Consider the following 18,215-nt stretch of genomic DNA (forward strand, 5'->3'; position numbering starts at 1 on the left):
TAGCTTCAATATTCATTGGGTAAACTTCAAAGCAAAAATCAATTTTCTGCAACATTTTTACATCCCCCGCACTGGCAAGAATTTGACTGCCCCAGGTAGAAACTCAGGCCCCAGTCTAGCTACCAAAGAAAATTAAGAACTTTGATTAATTTATGTCATTCTTTTCATGTGAGGCAGGGAAATCAGAGGACCATGGACCACGGAAGCTTACACCATAAGGGGCCACAAGTCTCTTGTTTTTGCTGCACAGAAATTGTTAGAGGTTTTGTTTGTATAATGTGTTGCTTATGAAGATTGTGACCCCACAGAGCAAGGCATTATGCACACTTACGACGGAGTCTCACGGCCCCTTCAATACCAGGGGACGACAAAGTTATACAAACTTTGCTGAGAATAAGTCCCACTGAACTCAGAAGGACCTACTTCTGAATAAAAAAGCAGGTCAGGTCATAGCAGAATCTGCTCATTGTTTAATGTTTCTCATAAAATACTAGATTTATTTATTTTTAATGCAAAGAAGCAATATGTCTTTAGATGGGTTTATTTTAAACCCTTTATTTAAAAGATTTTTAAAAAGGAAAGGTGCTGTGCTCATAAATCACCAAGGCCCAGTGTATCTGTTTAAAAACACCACAGTTGCATATTCATACCTGTATACATTCTGCATATGCTCAGAAATAAGTTGAGGTGCTGTATCTGCTATAGATATTTTGGAAAGTTGTTAGACACCTCTTAAGATATGGTAATGAATTTTGCACAATGGCTCCCGAGATCAAGGAGCAGGTAAGAGCATCTGCCTTCCATGCACAAGGTCCCAGGTTCAATCCCCAGCATTGACAGACAAGATGGGGAGAAACTCCTGTCCGAAACCATGGAGAGCTGCTGCCAGTCAGTGCAGACAACACTGAACTCCACTGACCAATCATCTGATTCAGTATAAAGGCAGCTTCTTACTTACTGAATTGTCAGTGGGCAGAGCCTCACACTCCACTAGCCTTTTGCTCAGTTGAAAACCTAGGCAACAATTAAAAAATTAATTGCCAGGCACAAGTTCTTCATACAAAAGCACACAAATGACTTCTGCAGACTGGGTTATAATCCATGCACCTTAAAACGCAACAAAGAGAATCTCTGTATCGCCTCAACAAATCACAAATCCAACTGGGTTGATTATGAGGGTTTGGAAAGAACTAATTTTGGATCACAGATTGAGACAGAATTTTTTTTTAGTATAAATATTCCTCTTTTAATACTAGCACAACTCCACAAGCCAGCAGCAGCCCCCTGCTTCAAGTACATCTCACAATGCGTGAAAATATCCCTTCGGGTTCCTTTCCACCTCCCTGGGCGGCAAGAAGGCCTTCTTGTCCTCTCCTCTTGGCTAAAGAGGCTAAGGACTTGAACGTCTTTGGCTCGTAGATCGCCAGGTCGGCCAGCGTTTTCCGGTTCAGTTCCACTTGACACTGAAATATGGAAAAAAAGAAGAGGAGGAAAACTTAAGAGGCAACTCAACCTTTCTGGAAGTGGATAAAGTACGGCAGGAAGCTGTTGATACGGGTTTATACCGCAGTTCCTCCAAGGTGCTCAAGTTGACAATACATGTGTCAGGGATCGGTTTGCAGGGCAGGGGGGAGAGACAGGAACGTACAGAGAGCCGCCTCCTCCTCTGTTGAGCAGCTGCACTTTGTCAGGGTCTGGGGAGGGGAAGCTTGCAGGAGACACGGAAGACGAGAGAAAGGGGAGCCAAAAATTTGCTACCAGGGAAGGGAATGTGCAGCTTCCGTCGCATAATAATAATAATAATAATAATAATAATAATAATAATAATAATTTATTATTTATACCCCGCCCATCTGGCTGAGTTTCCCCAGCCACTCTGGGCGGCTCCCAATCAAGTGTTAAAAACAGTACAGCGTTAAATATTAACAACTTCCCTGAACAGGGCTGCCTTCAGATGTCTTTTAAAGATAGGATAGCTGCTTATTTCCTTCACATCTGAAGGGAGGGTGTTCCACAGGGTGGGCGCCACTACCGAGAAGGCCCTCTGTCTGGTTCCCTGTAACCTCACTTCTCGCAATGAGGGAACCGCCAGAAGGCCCTCGGCGCTGGATCTCAGTGTCCGGGCTGAACGATGGGGGTGGAGACGCTCCTTCAGGTATACTGGGCCGAGGCCGTTTAGGGCTTTAAAGGTCAGCACCAACACTTTGAATTGTGCTCAGAAACGTACTGGGAGCCAATGCAGATCTCTCAGAACCGTAAGGAAAAAAGGTGGAGAGAGGGTTTTCCTGGTTTTCTATGCTAGAGGAGAAATAGGAAGAAGGCACTTCCGGATTCTGCTAGCAATTGAGGCAGACATGGTTTTGAAACTTCTGCACTGTACATAAGTTTTGCGCTCGATAAAACCTGAAAAGACAGGCAGGAGTCCTGGCTGTTATCTTCGCAGGCATCCACACTCCCTTCTGACAACATGGTTCTTTCCCTCTTACCCTCAACAACACCCCAGTGAGGTAGGCTGTGAACGGTGACTGGCTCAAGGTCGCCCAGAGAGCATTATGGCTGTGTGGAGGTTTGAACCCTGGTCTCTTGGGTCCTAGGCCAACACTCCAGCCATTATCCAGCACTCAGCCTAGCTGGAACCCGGTGTGAGCAGCCGAAAGAGCCTGAGGCAATGCTACAACATCTACTTTGTTGGCACAAGGTCCCGGTAAGCATTTTCCAGGTAAGGAAGGAAGATCCCTGTCTGAAACCCTGGAGTGGTGCTGCCAGTCCGTGTAGACATTACTGACTTAGATGGGCCTATGATCTGACTCAATATAAGGCAGCTTCCTGTTTCCCAAAGTGTGGAAAACTAAAAAGCAGATTTTATTTTATTTTTTAAAAAAAGGTTGTGGGGAAACGAGAGAAGGAAACACACAGAACTTGCAGCTAGCAAATTAAACGCAGCCCGTTACGGCCCAATAGATGCCTAGCAACTCATGCATTTAGGCACATCACCATTTTCATTTTTGCAGCTCTGGCTTGCTGTTTATCAAGCCCAGGGGTCAGCAAACTTTTTCAGCAAGGGGCCGGTCCACTGTCCCTCAGGCCTTTGTGGGGGGCCGGACTATATTTTGGAGGAAAAAATGAACGAATTCCTATGCCCCACAAATATCCCAGAGATGAATTTTAACTAAAAGCACACATTCTACTCATGTAAAAACACGCTGATTCCTGGAAAGTTTGCGGGCCGGACTTAGAAAGCGATTGGGCCAGATCCGGTCCCTGGGCCTTAGTTTGCCTACCCATGATCCAGCCCTTTGCTCAACTGTCATTCGTGTCTGGTGGGCTCATCAAGGGAGGTGGTGGTGGTCCAAAAGGGCTATTACAGAAGCAGGCCGTATGCTAAGGAAGGGGTGAGGGAAAGCCACTTACCTGGGAGAGACCGCCACGGAAAACATGATACTTCAGACCATGCTCAAGTGATGCTGCTTCGATCCTGGTTTGCCAAAGCTGAAAGCAGAAACGGGAGCGTTCAGAGATACGTTTACTAAGGCAGCCATCTTTCTCTGGGCTGATCTAATGCGGATGTGGGGGGACTTTTTCCAGCCTGATAGGGCACATAACCTTCTGGAAAACCTTCCAGGGACCACATGCCAGTGGTGGGAGGGGCCAGAGCCAAAAAGGGGTAGGGCAGCGAAAGTAATTTTTACCTCCATTTGGCAGGCTACACACACCCCTCCATCCATCCAATCAAACAAGAAACATTATCAGGGTTAAAGGACACATCCCAGTTGGCCAAAAGCACTCAAGGGGGGTAAAAAGTAGGACCAGTGGGGGGGCGTGGCCTGGAGAAAGGGGGTGTGGCTTGGGAAGCGTTCCGAGGGCCAGATAGAGGTACAGAGGGCCACATTTGGCACCCAGGGCTGGCCAGTCTTTTCAAAACACCTTTAATTAAGTAAAAAAGAAACCTGTTCCGTCAAAGTATACATTTTGCATTTCTTTCAATAAATGCAATTATTATTCACTGAATTTCTATACCGCCCTATACCTAGAGGTCTCAGGGCAGTTCACAGAAAAGATCAACATAAAAAACCACAATATATAATCAAAATAAAAACAACAACCCAATAACACCCCTCCCCCAAAAGGAGCCACATTTTAAAAGGATGTCAATCAGATCAACCAAAGGTCTGGTTAAAAAGGAACGTCTTTGCCTGGCACCTAAAAGTGTATAATGAAGGCGGCAGGCAAACTTCCCTGGGGAGAGCATTCCACTGCAGAGAAGGCCCGTTTTTGTGTTGCCCCCCTCCACACCTCTCGAGGAGGCTGCTACTGATTTGGACTGGTAGGTGAGAAGGCCAGGAGGCCGACAGCAGGTGGCGCAAGAACCAAGGGCAGGCACAGACAGAGATGAGAATGGGGGGAGCCAACTCTTTCTGGTTTCATCTCCAGCCGCCCTGCTGAAATCTACAAAGGCAGCACTGAGATGGAGGTGGATGAGACGCAGGCCCATCTAGCCCAACGGTTGCCATTAATTTGATTCTGAATTGATTTTAGAATGTATTTTAATTAATGGATTGTGATTTTATGTAAACTGTGCTATTTTTATTGTTGTTAGCCGCTCTGAGCCCAGCTTTGGCTGGGGAGGGCGGGATATAAATATTATTATTATTATTATTATTATTATTATTATTATCATCATCATCATCATCATCATCATCATCATCATCATCATCTAGGTGAGTGGTGGTGAGTAAGGAAGCAGGTAGGCAGGGTCTGCTGTAAGGCAAACCGAGACTGATGGGGCAGTTCTAATAGACCAGCCTCCAATGGAGGACTGCGCTATAGTTTCTCACCCACAGAGAGAGAGTGAACACAGCAAGCAAACCACCCCTTAATCGAGCCTGCGCAAATTTCGCCGTGTTACGGGAACGCGGAAACCTCACAAACGGAGCGGCGTTTCGAGCCGCCATCTTTACCATTCTCATGTCCTTCTTCTTCCGCTGTCTGGCCTTCGTGGCGTACACGAAAGCCCTCTGGACGGCGCGGACGGCCAAGCTGTAGCAACGGTTCTTCCGCCCCCGGAAATGCTGGAAAGGCAAAACACACAACACACTAAAAACAAAATACCCAAATGGTCTTCCGCTAAGGGAAGAAGGTTATCTCCTCTCACCTTGCACTTCCTCGTCGCAGAACCCTGAACATTCTGCAGTTCCCAGACCTATAATTCCCAGCCCGCTTAACAAATTACATCCCCAGGATTCTTTGGGAGAAATAAGGAGCTCTGGGTGTCATGGCCGTTGCAGGACGCCAAATGTTTTGACATATCCTAATAGGAGAGGCGGTTCTGGTTGCCCTTTTAGGATTCGCCTGCAGAATTATTATTATTATTATTATTATTATTATTATTATTATTATTATTATTATTTATACCCCACCCATCTGGCTGGGCTTCCCCAGCCACTCTGGGCGGCTTCCAAAAACAATATTAAAATACTGTAATACATCAAACATTAAAAGCTTCCCTAAACAGGGCTGCCTTCAGATGTCTTCTAAAAGTCTGGTAGTTGTTCTCTTTGACATCTGGTGGGAGGGCGTTCCACAGAATATTTTGGATGGGGGCATTTTTCAACTTCCTTTTAGGGAAAGAAAACCATAGGGTTGTAGCCAATGCTAGTCATACTCAGAGTAGACCCACTGATAGGAAGGAACCTAAATCATGTCTATTAGCTGGTTTTAATATTTAAATGGTGCTTCTACATTGCTTTGGGTGACCTTTTTTGAGCAAGTTGACTAATAAATATAAAGCATAATATTAACTACAGTGGGTCTTCTTTGAATAAGGACTAGAATTGGATACCGCCTATGTGTCATTATTATTTTAAAGAAAAAACAATGTCAAATTCAATGTCAACGCAAACTGGATTAAAATAAATTACCTCCACCCAAAAGCCGCCTTGGAAAAATGAAGTTTTAGCATGTGCTGCTAATCTCCTACACCCTTTTTTTGAGCATCTCAGTTTTCAATAGAGAAGGGACTGGTGGAAGAAATATTGAGGACTCAAGAAGAATGACAACACCATGCAATGAGTGAAATAAATAGGCAAAAACACTGAAGAATTAAAAAAAAAAAGATATTACAATGTCCTATATTATCTGGTGCTTCTTGCAAAGTGAACTATGCAGATAAAAAAGAGGACTGCCTCCAATGCTAATACAGTAATAATAATAATAATAATGTTAATAATGTTAATAATGTTAATAATGTTAATAATAATAATAATAATAATAATAATAATAATATTTCAGGCCCTAAAACAGTCCTGCGAGGACGGCTCGGCTGAGAGGCAGTCACCGGCCCAAGGTAACCCCCTAGGGATCTTCCGACACTCCCGTTAATTTCGATGGGTCTACTCGGAGCAGGGCTTACTCGAACACAGACCAGGAAGCAGGCCTACCCACCGCAGAAGCTAGAAAATGAATGGATTCACGTGGGCAGCGAGGAAACAGGCTGCAAAAGCGCAAAGGAGCTGGGCAGGGCAATAGGGTGGGCGTTATGGGCGGGGGGGGGAGAAGCAGGGCAGCGATCCCCAGTTCTTACCCGTGCATGCTTCAGCACCTCCTGCTTCCGCCAAAAGCGATCGGTCAAACGGGCCCGGACCCAAAGGCTGGCCGTTAGGAAAACCATCCCAGCCCGCTTTTCCCCACCGTCTCCTCCTCCTCCTCCTCGGATTTGCAAAGGAGGAGAAGCAAGGGCGGAAGCCACGCGGTGCAAACTGCAAGGCTTCCCTTCCGGGCTTGCAAACAGCGGCGATTTGCAACGCTGTGCAAAGGGCGAGCCGAAGAGGTTGAAGGCAGGCGCGCGCCCCCTGCCTTCCGCTTCTCTTTGGGACTCCCTATTAAGGGGTGAGGGGTATGGCGCGGGTCTCCATCGAAATCAAAAGCACAGAAATCAAAAGCACAGAAAAGAGACGCACCCTCTCTTTGGAACACCAAAGAGCACCCCCCAAATATAGGAACGGTAGTTTTGTTAACGGTGCTGGGAACTGTAGCTCGCTGAAGCTACTGTTCTCTGCGGGTTTTGTTGGCAGGGAAAGGAACGTGTTCTAAATGTATTGTGTTTTAGGCTGCCAAGAGTCTTATAATACTATGCTTTTTCCCACCTCAGTCCTGGGAACTGTAGTCCACCCCTCCTAGAGCTACAGTTCCCAGCAACCTACCGTTTCTAGGATTCTTCGGGTAGGGGAAGAACCGTGCACTAACTGTATGGTATTTAGGGAGTCAAGCGTCTCATAATGCTATGCATTGCCCTACCACAGTCCTGGGAACTGTAGTTTACCCCCTCACAGAACTACAGTTCCTGACACCCATAGAAACTACAGTTCCCAGGATGTGCTTTAAACACATGAAATGAAGTTTTTTTGGGCATCTTAAAGACTAAGGGCTGTTTCCAGGTCATTGAGGCAAAGATTGTATGCAGCGCCAGTCCCACTGGGAATACAGCAGACCCACTGAAATAAAAATAATAATATCTAAAAAGAAAACTAATAAAATTATTATCTATACCCATTTAAATCAATGGTCCTGACATTAATTTCAATTAATGTCTACTCTGGGCAGGATTAATTTTGGGCATAGCCCTAGCCCCACTTACCTGGGAGCAAGTCTCACAAGGCTTACTTCTGAGTAGACATAGGAATGCACCGCAAGGGTTGCAAGCCAGCGTTTGTCAGAGCAGCTCCACTGAAAGGACTGTCTGGCGTAATGCAGTCCGAAGTGTGTCTTGTTGGGGATTTTGCCACTTACACACCCATTTTCCCTCAGATTATGGTAGCCATCATGGCTAGTAGCCACTCATCTTCTTACCTTCCATGAAAAGCTTATGCTTTTAGAAGAGGAAGGACATAGGCAGCTGTGGCAGTCATGTTTTCGCCAAAATTCTGACAGTGACAAAATTTCTGATTCACTCGAAAACGTGCCAAACACCTGCAATTCGGCCTCTGCACCGTTTGGCGGTGCTAACCCCACATTTCACGGTAGGCCATAAAATGAGCCCTCAGCGCCCTAACCCACGGGGGTCACTGTTTCGCCAGAAACCCCACATTATCCAATTAGCTCAAAAATGGACGGAGGAGTAAACTACAGTGCTGTACTGACTGAGTTATCAAACATCGTTCATATATAACCAATCTGTCCATTTCCACCCTCCATTTCCCATCTCCCCAACCTTAAATTCAGTCTTCCACATTCATGCAGCAATTTGCTACTTATTTGTTTATTTTAAAAATCCTCGTGGAAATCCGATAGCATTTTCATGCTAATTTCTCCCAATAAACACAGTTTTGCTAAATTTCCCCTCACACATCTGTGTATGCTGACTTCGCTAACACATTTTATTCATTTTTTTTAAAAAATGCATCCTCTCCCGTAATGTCTGTGTTTTTGTAAACATTGCTTGATTGGAGAAGTGCATGGCAAAATTCAGAGAAGTGCAAATTCTGAAGGATGCCTGCGGTTTGGTCTGCGCATTGTTCCGGAAACTGAATTTGGTAAGGTAAAGGTAAAGGGACCGCTGACCATTAGGTCCAGTCATGGCCGACTCTGGGGTTGCGGCACTCATCTCGCTTTATTGGCCGAGGGAGCCGGCGTACAGCTTCTGGGTCATGTGGCCAGCATGACTAAGCCGCTTCTGGAGAACCAGAGCAGTCCACGGAAATGCTGTTTACCTTCCCGCTGGAGCAGTACCTATTTATCTACTTGCACTTTGACATGCCTTCGAACTGCTAGGTTGGCAGGAGCAGGGACCGAGCAACAGGAGCTCACTCCGTCACGGGGATTCGAACCGCTGACCTTCTGATTGGCAATTCCTAGGCTCTGTGGTTTAACCCACAGCGCCACCCGCATCCCTTGTGAATTTGGTAGGTTCCCCTTTAAATGCCAAGTGAATTCATTCTCTTCCCCAAACTCCACCAGGGAATCCCTTTTCTATCATCATAATCAGCACAAAAACCAGTTAGAGAATTTAACACATCTCCATAGGAAACTGCCATATACCGAGTCAGACCACAGGGTCCACACTGAGGGGCAGCAGCTCACCAGGATTTCTGTTGGGGGTCTTTCCTAGAGCCCTATCTTTTGCCCAACCTGGCAAAACAATCACCAGGGCTACTGATGTGTGTAGCCTGAGGAAAGTGGGTGTGGTTGGTGAGGGGTGTGGCTTGAGGAGAGAGGGCGTGGTCTTGGGAGGGACTCAGTGGCCAGCAAGAGAGACTTGGGGGCAGGTGTGCTGTGCTCCACCTCCAGAGATTGCCTGGGACTACACAAAGCTATTGCCTCTCCCTTACATTTCTTTATTTATTACAGGCTTCCTCAAACTCCAGATGTTTTGAGACTACAATTCCCATCATCCCTGACCACTGGTCCTGCTAGCTAGGGATCATGGGAGTTGTAGGCCAAAAAACATCTGAAGGGCCGAGTTTGAGGAAACCTGATTTATTACATTCACACTCTAGGAGGCCTACACAATTCTCTTCCTCCCCGTGTTATCCTCATAACAACCCTGTGAGGTAGGTTAGGTTGATGGACTGGTGACTGGCCCAAGGTCACCCAGTGAGTTTCATGCCCTTGGGGTAAAGTTACCAGATTTTTTTCAATGAATCCATGGACACTTTTTGATTTCCTACTAAATAGATGGATTTTGTTAGAGGACTGATTTGTAAATCCAGGGACTGTCCCCAGGAAAGGGGGACGTCTGGTAACCTTACCTTGGGGGGATTTGAACCCTAGTCCCCCAGATTCCCAATACCTGAAGGAGCATCTCCACCCCCATTGTTCAGCCCAGACACTGAGGTCCAGCATCGAGGGCCTTCTGGCGCTTCCCTCATTGCGAGAAGTGAGGTGACAGGGAACCAGGCAGAGGGCCTTCTTGGTAGTGGCGCCTGCCCTGTGGAATGCCCTCCCATCAGATGTCAAAGAAATAAACAACTATCTGACTTTTAGAGGGCATCTGAAGGCAGCCCTGCTTAAGGAAGTTTTTAATGTTTGATGTTTTATCGTGTTTTTAATATTCTGTTGGGAGCCGCCCAGAGTGGCTGGGGAAACCCAGCCAGATGGGTGGGGTATAAATAATAAATTATTATTATCATTACATTTTAACTGCTATACCTGACTGGCTCTCATACACCCACCCACCAGTACTGTACCGATGTTACAACTGAACCGCTGTACATCAAACCATAAATAACAATACTAAAAAGACAAGCATTTAATATGTGATCAGACCAGGCAGAGGGCTGAGTCAGGAGGCTATAGAGTTACAGGAGGGGGGAGACTGAGGTGGCCCAGGGTCCTCCAGGCTAGGGATGCCTCCAGGACTTGTCCTCTCTGAGACCAGCTCCTGCGCTGTCTCCTTCCACTGAGTCCTCTGGAAAAGGCTTGCCCCCTTTGCCAACAAGAGTTCCATCAAAGGGAAGTGCCCTTTCTCTGCAGCCAGGTGCAAGGGGGTTTTGCCCAGCCAGCCAGCGGCGTTGACGTCTGCCCCCGTGTCCAGGAGGAAGCTGACGACGGCGACGTGGCCGCGGCTGGCAGCCCGGTGAAGTGGAGTCAAGTTGAGGTGGTCCCTCCCATCGATGCTCGCAGCACCTTCCCAGACCAGGGAGGAGACAACTGGCAGGTGACCCTCAGTCGCAGCTTTGTGGAGGGCAGTGCAGCCATAGCGGTCAGTCAGGTTCACAGCTGCTTGACTCTGCAGCAGAAGCTTCACCATCTAGTGAAAGGGAGAGGAAAATACAGTGGTACCTCGGGTTACATACGCTTCAGGTTACATACGCTTCAGGTTACACACTCCACTAACCCAGAAATAGTGCTTCAGGTTAAGAACTTTGCTTCAGGATAAGAACAGAAATGGGGCTCTGGCGGCGCGGCAGCAGCAGGAAGCCATGGTAGCTAAAGTGGTGCTTCAGGTTAAGAACAGTTTCAGGTTAAGTACGGACCTCTGGAACGAATTAAGTACTTAACCTGAGTATTTCTTATTACTTTAAGTATTGAAATGGAATTAGGAGAAGTACGTAACATGCAGCAGCAAGTAAAGGAAGAGAAACATCATGGAAGCAGCGTAGCAAGTCAACTTTAAAATCTGTATTAAATTTGGATTAATTTGCTAAAATCTTTGAAAAGCAATAAGAACTCATTGGCTAACATCTGGAGAACACCACAGGCTCCCCCCCTGTGGCTGTATAAAGACAACAAACAAACAAACAAACAAACAAACAAACAAATAATCTAACCTCATGATGGCCGTTGTTAGCAGCAATGGAGAGCGGTGTTCTCCCTAGGCCGTCCTGAACATTCACGCTGGCTTCTTTGGCAAGCAAGAACTTCAGAGCTTCCGTTTTTCTGCTCTCGGCTGCTACGTGCAGTGGTGTGACACTCCTTCCGCTTCCTAAATCCGGGCTGACGCCCTGCGATACCAGCAGGTCCACAATGTGCAACCGGTTGTTGGCCGTTGCCCAATGCAGGGCCGACCACTGGTGACGATCGAGGCCGGCCGGGTCCGTTCCGTTCTGCAAGAGGAGCTGTACCACCAGGGTGTGCCCGTTGGCAGCGGCAAAATGGAGCGGGGTGAGGCCTCCTTTGGTCGGTGCCTCCGCTGCTGCACCCCGGCGCAGGAGGAGCTCCACCACTTGGCTGTGGCCACTCCAAGCGGCGCAGTGGAGAGGCATGTAGCCGGAAGCGTCGCTGGCATTGGCCAACGCTCCACGCTGGATGAGAAACTTCACCAACGCGGCACTACCGTTCAAGGAGGCGGCATGTAAAGGCGTCCAGCCATTCTCATCTCTGAAAGGGTGGTTTCCCGTTACTTATTTGTTTTGTAAGATTTATATACTGCTTGGTTGTGAAACGGAACGGAACAGCAGCCTCGACGCAGTTTGCAAGGAGAATGAAACAAACTGTTGAAAACACTGAAAACAACTATAGTCAAACCTCGGTTGTCGAACGTACCGTATTTTTTGCTCTATAAGATGCACCAGACCACAAGACACACCTAGGTTTCGGAGGAGGAAAACAAGAAAAAAAAATATTCTGAATCTCAGAAGCCAGAACAGCAAGCGGGATCGCTGCGCAGTGAAAGCAGCAATCTCTCTTGCTGTTCTGGCTTCTGGGATAGCTGCGCAGCCTGCATTCGCTCCATAAGACGCACACACATTTCCCCTTACTTTTTAGGAGGGAAAAAGTGAGTCTTATAGAGCAAAAAATACGGTAATCCGTTCCGGAAGCCTATTCGGCTTCTGAAATGTTCGACAACCGAGGCGCGGCTTCCGATTGGCTGCAAGAGCTTCTTGCACTCAAGCGGAAGCTGCGTTGGATGTTTGGCTTCCGAAAAACGTTCAAAAACGGGAACACTTACTTCTGGGTTTGGGGCGTTCGGGAGCTGAAACGTACGGTAACAGAAGCGTTCAGGAACCGAGGTTTGACTGTATTTAGAACATTCAAAAATTGACACTAACATTAAGCTTTAAAACCAGGTTAAAACACTCAGCCACATTCTATGTGAATAGGTTTCCCTAAGCTAAGAAGTTTTTAAGCAGGTGAGGGAGCCTGCCTGGTGTCAATCATTTGACGCTCCCCCTGCAGCCCTTGTACTGCCTTCTCCAAGTTGGGTAAGTGAGGCACTGGGCTTTGGAAAGGAGGCCTACAGGATCTGACAGAGCCCTTGAGTCCTTCTGCCTCTTTCCCAAAGCCAGTTCCCCACTTAGCCAATTTTGGGAAGGCTGCACGAAGGGTTTTTTGGGGGGGTTGCGGTGAATTAGGGTCCCGCTCTCCCCCTCCCATGCAACAATGCAGTGTGCCGCCTGCAGGTTTCGTGTCGAATTCCTGTTGCGGCCCCCTTGGTGTGAGAAGTTCAGATCCTCCAAGTGTCCCTATTTTCCTGGATTTACAGCCAGTTGTCCTGGTTTCTGATTTGATCCTGGAACGTCTCATTTTTTCCCCTTTGGAAGTCCCTATTTTCATTGGAGAGATGTTGGAGGGTATGGGGACCCTGAGCCAAGAGAAGTTTTTAAATGTTTTCAAATGCTTCATGTTTGATCACATTTTTATATATGTTGGAAGCCGCCCACAGTGGCTGGGAAAACCCGATCAGATGAGCGGGATATAAATATAAATATAAATATAAATAAATATATAAATATAAATATAAATATAAATATAAATATAAATATCAGTGCTTTTTTCTGGAGGGGACGCAGGGGTACACATACCCCTAAACATTTTGTGATTCGTTGTACTTTTTTCCATTTACTGTATTTATTTTTCCCGGTTTGAACTATAAAGTGGTGATTTTCCTGAGTCAAAATGAGAGTAAAGTGGTACCTCGGGTTACATATGCTTCAGGTTACATACGCTTCAGGTTACAGACTCCGCTAACCCAGAAATAGCACCTTGGTTTAAGAACTTTACTTCAGGACGAGAACAGAAATCGTGTTCCGGCGGTATGGCAGCAGCAGGAGGCCCCATTAGCAAAAGTGGTGCTTCAGGTTAAGAACAGTTTCAGGTTAAGAACGGACCTCCAGAACGAATTAAGTACTTAACCCGAGGTACCACTGTACCCCTAAACATTTTTTAGAAAATAACACGGAATATAAATATAAATAATATACCGTATTTTTCGTCCCATAGGATGCTCCGTCCCATAGGACGCACTTAGTTTTTGGGGGGGGAAATAAAGGAAAATTTTCCCCCTTCATTTCCCCCCCAAAACCAGGTCGGGGAAAAGCGGGATGGCGGCGCTGCGCCTCCCTGCTGTCCCCCGAGCTTGTGGGGTTGGCCGATGTCTGCCCGAAGCACGGGGCGCTCTGCTTCAGGGCGCCCCGCGCTCCGTGCAGCAGGCTGCTATCCGCAGCGTGGCGAGCCCTGCAAGAACTCCAGCAGGGCTCCCCACGCTGCGAATGTCTGCCCGGCGGGAGGGGCGCTCTGCTTCAGGGCGCTCCACGCGCCAGGCGGCAGGCTGCTATCCGCAGCCTAGGGAGCCCTGCGGGAACTCCCGCGGGCTCCCCAGGCTTGCTGATAGCTTCCTGAAGCCTGGAGAGCGAGAGGGGTCGGTGCGCACCGACCCCTCTCGCTCTTCAAGCTTCAGCGAAAGCCTGTATTCGCCCCATAGGATGCACACAGATTTCCCCTTCATTTTTGGAGGGGAAAAAGTGCGTCCTATAGGGCGAAAAATACGGTAGGTATAGATTTTATAGATATAGATATAATACTATAGGATGTCCCTATTTTCATTAGAGAAATGTTGGACGGTATGGAAGTTGGACCTTCCTGTTCTTAACTAATAGCGTTGCTGACTCATAGGCAGCGCTACCATAGGCCCAGTGCTTGCACTTCCTCCAGGACACCAGAAGGGGCAGCAGAGGGCCCTCCCCTCTCACCTCACCTGCTCTCTGTGTCCGCCCCTTGCTTCAACAGCTGCTTGACCAGATGTGTGTGTCCATTCCGGGCCGCCCGGTGCAGCTCCTTCCAGCTCGGTTGCACAGCAGTCGGGATCAGGTGATTCTCGGGGATAAATTCGTGGCTGTGCTCCCCAGTCAGGGTCCCCTCCTCAGCATCCTCCTCCTCGCTCAGCACCATCCATTTCCTTGCTGCCTCGGCCTCAACTCTGGTGCCTCTCAGGAAGAAGGACAAGAAATCCGTTAAGATGCTCTCAATCTTGACAATACATATTTGGCCATAATATAGACATGGGAATGATTGTGGAATATAGATATAAAATTTACGGCGTGTTACAGTTTAAGAGCAAATTACAGTGGTACCTCTGGATGCAAATGGGATCCGTTCCGGAGCCCCGTTCGCATCCTGAAGCGAATGCACCCAGCGTCTGCGCGTGCGCAGGTCGTGATTTGTCGCTTATGCGCATGCACGTGATGTCCTTTTGAAACATCATACATACATCACAGAAGGGGTGTAACCTAAGACCACTCCCCTCAGATACATCATACCTACATCACAGAAAAGGCGGTCTAAAACAGAAATTTGAATGTTGTTTTTCCTGTCTGCCAGTTATCTGATTGCCTTTCCTGATAGTCTGTCACCCATCAAAATGCTGATTACTCAATTCCTGAGACAATGGGAAGGCTCCCTGACCCCCCTCCCTCCTTGCAGGGAAAACACATGGTCAGTTTGGGACTCAAAATGGTTTCAGGTCGGTTTTCCTGTGCTGATCTATGTACGTGCTTGGGTGGTACACTTATGAACATTACCATATAGCTAACGTTACCATATAGCTAACGGTGAGCTCCTGTTGCTCGGTCCCTGCTCCTGCCAACCTAGCAGTTCAAAAGCACGTCAAAGTGCAAGTAGATAAATAGGTACTGCTCCGGCGGGAAGGTAAACAGCGTTTCCGTGCGCTACTCTGGTTCTCCAGAAGCGGCTTAGTCATGCTGGCCACATGACCCGGAAGCTGTACGCCGGCTCTCTTGGCCAGTAAAGCGAGATGAGCGCCGCAACCCCAGAGTTGGCCACGACTGGACCTAATGGTCAGGGGTCCCGTTACCTTTACCTTTACCTTTACCTTTAAGACCTCAAAATTACTATCACAGTATTAGCCTCTTGTGCATGGGCAAAATTTACATCCATTGCTCCACCCACTTCTGCCTTTGGCCCCGCCCCATGCCTCGCATGTGACCTTCTGATATCCCAGGGCATCATACTGGATCTAGAAAGTGGGGGGGGGGGGGCTGGTATCACGTTTCTGCACATAGCAGCCAAGAGTGGAGGAACTGAACCTCCCTTTTGAGAACATTTATCACTTAATGGAGAGAGCGAGAGAGAAATATATTTTTCTTACCAGTCATTTCTCTTCCACGGCCGACTGGCGCTCTTTTATTTATTCTGAGGTTGCTCCCGAACAAAACGTGGTTCCCTTATCCCGTGGGTTCTGAGTGCGAGGAGGCGCGTACGGCTATTTGCTCCCCAGCACTCGGCTGTCCTCATGCCCCAAGGTCGTCTCTCCTGCTCCTTGGTGGGTCGTCGGAGCAGCAACTATCAGATTTGTTTGCGCAAGCAAAGCTTCGATTGAACACACAAATGGACCATTCCTATGGAAAGGAAACCGGCTGCCAGACCATATTTTAACCCCAAAAGCCTTTGCCTCATTAATATCCAGCCCGTTCAGAAGCAGAGTCCACCAGCCAGCTCCCTTCGCCTCCTTGTTTTGTTACGATCCGTGCATTCTGGAGTGTACCGAGAGCTGTTTATTTAATGACTAAATGGATTCTAAGAAGAGGGAGGGGTGCCTGACCGCTAATGGTTAATAGGATATTGGCCTGACAGACTTCTTGGCTCCCTGCCTAGGGCACATTTGTGAGCTCTTCCAAGTCGAAGTTCTGAAACTGTAGATCGGGGGTGGGGGGGTGGGGGGGTGGGAACCTTTTTCACATGGGGGCCCTTTTTAAAAAATAAAAATAAAAATATCCTTCTCCTCATAACACTAGACTGTGTGAACATCCAATGTAGCAGAATGTTGGACTCTTCAGGACAGTTAAAAGAAGGTACTTCTTCATGTAAAGGTAAACATAAAGGACCCCTGGATGGTTAAGTCCAGTCAAAGGCGACTATGGGGCTGCGCCGCTCATCTTGCTTTCAGGCTGAGGGAGCCGGCGTTTGTCCACAGACAGTTTCCAGGTCATGAGGCCAGCATGACTAAACTGCTTCTGGTGCAACAGAACACCGTGATGGAAACCAGAGTGCATAGAAACGCCGTTTACCTTCCCGCCGCAGTGGTACCTATTTATCTACTTGCACTAGCATGCTTTCGATCTGCTAGGTTGGCAGGAGCTGGGACAGATAATGGGAGCTCACCCCGTCGCGGGGATTCGAACCGGTGACCTTCTGATCGGCAGGCCCAAGAGGCTCAGTGGTTTAGACCACAGCATCACCCGCATTCCACTTCTTCATGTAGCGCCCAGTTAAACTACGGAACTCGCTTCCACAGGAGGCAGTGGAAGCCACCAAGCTATATGGCTATAAAAGAGGACTGGACAGATTCATGGAGGGCTGGGCTAACGAAGACTAATAACCACGATGGCTATGCTCTACCCCTGTGATCAAAGGCAGTGATTGATTTTGAATGGGCTCTTCTTATGTTCCTGACTGTAACCGAATCCTGAAAAGACAGAGGTGTTCTGTATACTGAGTTCTCATGCCCAGGAGGTGGGGAGATGGCCTGCCCTGGACAGTGTTGCATCCCCTGGAAAGCGCAGGTGAGCAGCTTGGGGATGCTCCTCCCAGAATCAGCACTGTCACTAGAGGTGCCTTGCTTCCCCATGCTTTTCGGGCAGAGATGGCTTGGCCACTGCATTCCATTCTCTGCTAACTTCCAGATCGGATTACTGCAATGCATTCTACATGGGGCTTCCGTGAGTTTTTCCCTCACAGTCCTGCATTTCCCAGCACCATAAGCGAACTACAGTTCCCAGGATTCATGTCTCTCTTTCTGTGTGTATATGAGAGAGAGAGAGAGAGAGAGAGAGAGAGAGAGAGAGAGAGAGAGAGATGCTTGAAATGTGCATTGGATGTGCTTTAAACACACTGTGGATCTGCAGGGCTACCCCTAGTCTGGCTGTAAGTAAGCAGGCTGGCAGGGGGCTGGGTGGGCAGACTAAGATTGGTGGGGCAGTACTCTGTTTGCCCTAATGGACCATCCTTCACTGGTTCAGAAGCAAGAGGGATTAATTATAGCGTCATCCGTGGAAGGCTGGTGGATTCTTTGGAAAACCTGGACAGAGGCGGAACGGGATGGAGTATCCTGTCAATGGGCTCTGTGCTGGAACACTGAGTAGCAGGTCCTGCTTTGACTTGCTAATGGTGTAGGATGCAATCCAGTTTCACACCGCACCTGTTTCTGCCTTCTGATTTTGGTGTGGGCAGGGGCACTGAGGAGGAGGGGGGGTCAAGCCATTTCCCTGGTCTTAATGACTCTCTTGAAGCTGCTATATTCATCCCACTGGGGGAGGATGTGGGGCAGATGGGAATTGAGGCAATCAACAAAACAAGCAACTTGTTCCACCTGATTGCTGGTAAGTTGGCAATAACAACTGCAGTAACTGAGCACTGGTACTCAGAATGCCAGAGGTTACCTTGTTGGGCCCCAGTGGAAAGAGGTTTATGATTTAAGTCCCTGCTATTGCATCCCTGCACCTGAGCCCTGAAGCACGACCCCTCTGAGAAGATCAAGTGCTGTG

The 18,215-nt window shown here is 47.9% G+C and overlaps 2 protein-coding genes and 1 long non-coding RNA gene across 3 annotated transcripts in view; all 3 read right to left on the reverse strand.

Annotated features, from left to right (window-relative positions):
- LOC310769578 overlaps positions 1-18,215 on the reverse strand; it is a 136,203-nt gene that overhangs the window by 1,626 nt on the left and 116,362 nt on the right. The gene's annotated exons all lie outside the window — the stretch shown is intronic.
- Positions 1,192-6,808, reverse strand: MRPL20 (mitochondrial ribosomal protein L20). Its single transcript, XM_083629038.1, has 4 exons — positions 6,581-6,808; positions 4,959-5,069; positions 3,412-3,489; positions 1,192-1,463 (listed from the first exon to the last, which is right to left on the reverse strand). Exons 1-4 carry the CDS (start codon positions 6,665-6,667, stop codon positions 1,290-1,292), a joined length of 450 nt encoding a protein of 149 aa, XP_083485164.1. The 5' UTR covers positions 6,668-6,808; the 3' UTR covers positions 1,192-1,289.
- On the reverse strand, positions 10,229-16,225 carry ANKRD65 (ankyrin repeat domain 65). The gene is made up of 4 exons (XM_083628829.1): positions 15,821-16,225; positions 14,411-14,639; positions 11,265-11,814; positions 10,229-10,744 (listed from the first exon to the last, which is right to left on the reverse strand). The coding sequence occupies exons 1-4, from the start codon at positions 15,825-15,827 to the stop codon at positions 10,277-10,279; spliced, it is 1,254 nt and encodes a 417-aa protein (XP_083484955.1). The 5' UTR covers positions 15,828-16,225; the 3' UTR covers positions 10,229-10,276.

Source organism: Podarcis filfolensis (genome assembly GCF_964270895.1).
Source record: "Podarcis filfolensis genome assembly, chromosome: 8".
In the NCBI taxonomy this organism is placed as follows: domain Eukaryota; kingdom Metazoa; phylum Chordata; class Lepidosauria; order Squamata; family Lacertidae; genus Podarcis; species Podarcis filfolensis.

What these genes read in the sequence shown, in the direction of transcription:
- ANKRD65 (XM_083628829.1), bottom strand. An exon ending in GGGGCGGACACAGAGAGCAG is followed by an intron (nt 11,815 to 14,410) that starts GTGAGGTGAGAG and finishes CCACCCTTTCAG; the next exon opens with AGATGAGAATGGCTGGACGC. An exon ending in CTAACAACGGCCATCATGAG is followed by an intron (nt 10,745 to 11,264) that starts GTTAGATTATTT and finishes CCCTTTCACTAG; the next exon opens with ATGGTGAAGCTTCTGCTGCA.
- MRPL20 (XM_083629038.1), bottom strand. Translation starts at nt 6,667, where the DNA reads ATGGTTTTCCTAACGGCCAGCCTTTGGGTCCGGGCCCGTTTGACCGAT. An exon ending in AGAAGAAGGACATGAGAATG is followed by an intron (nt 3,490 to 4,958) that starts GTAAAGATGGCG and finishes TTCTGCTTTCAG; the next exon opens with CTTTGGCAAACCAGGATCGA. An exon ending in TCCGTGGCGGTCTCTCCCAG is followed by an intron (nt 1,464 to 3,411) that starts GTAAGTGGCTTT and finishes TCCATATTTCAG; the next exon opens with TGTCAAGTGGAACTGAACCG.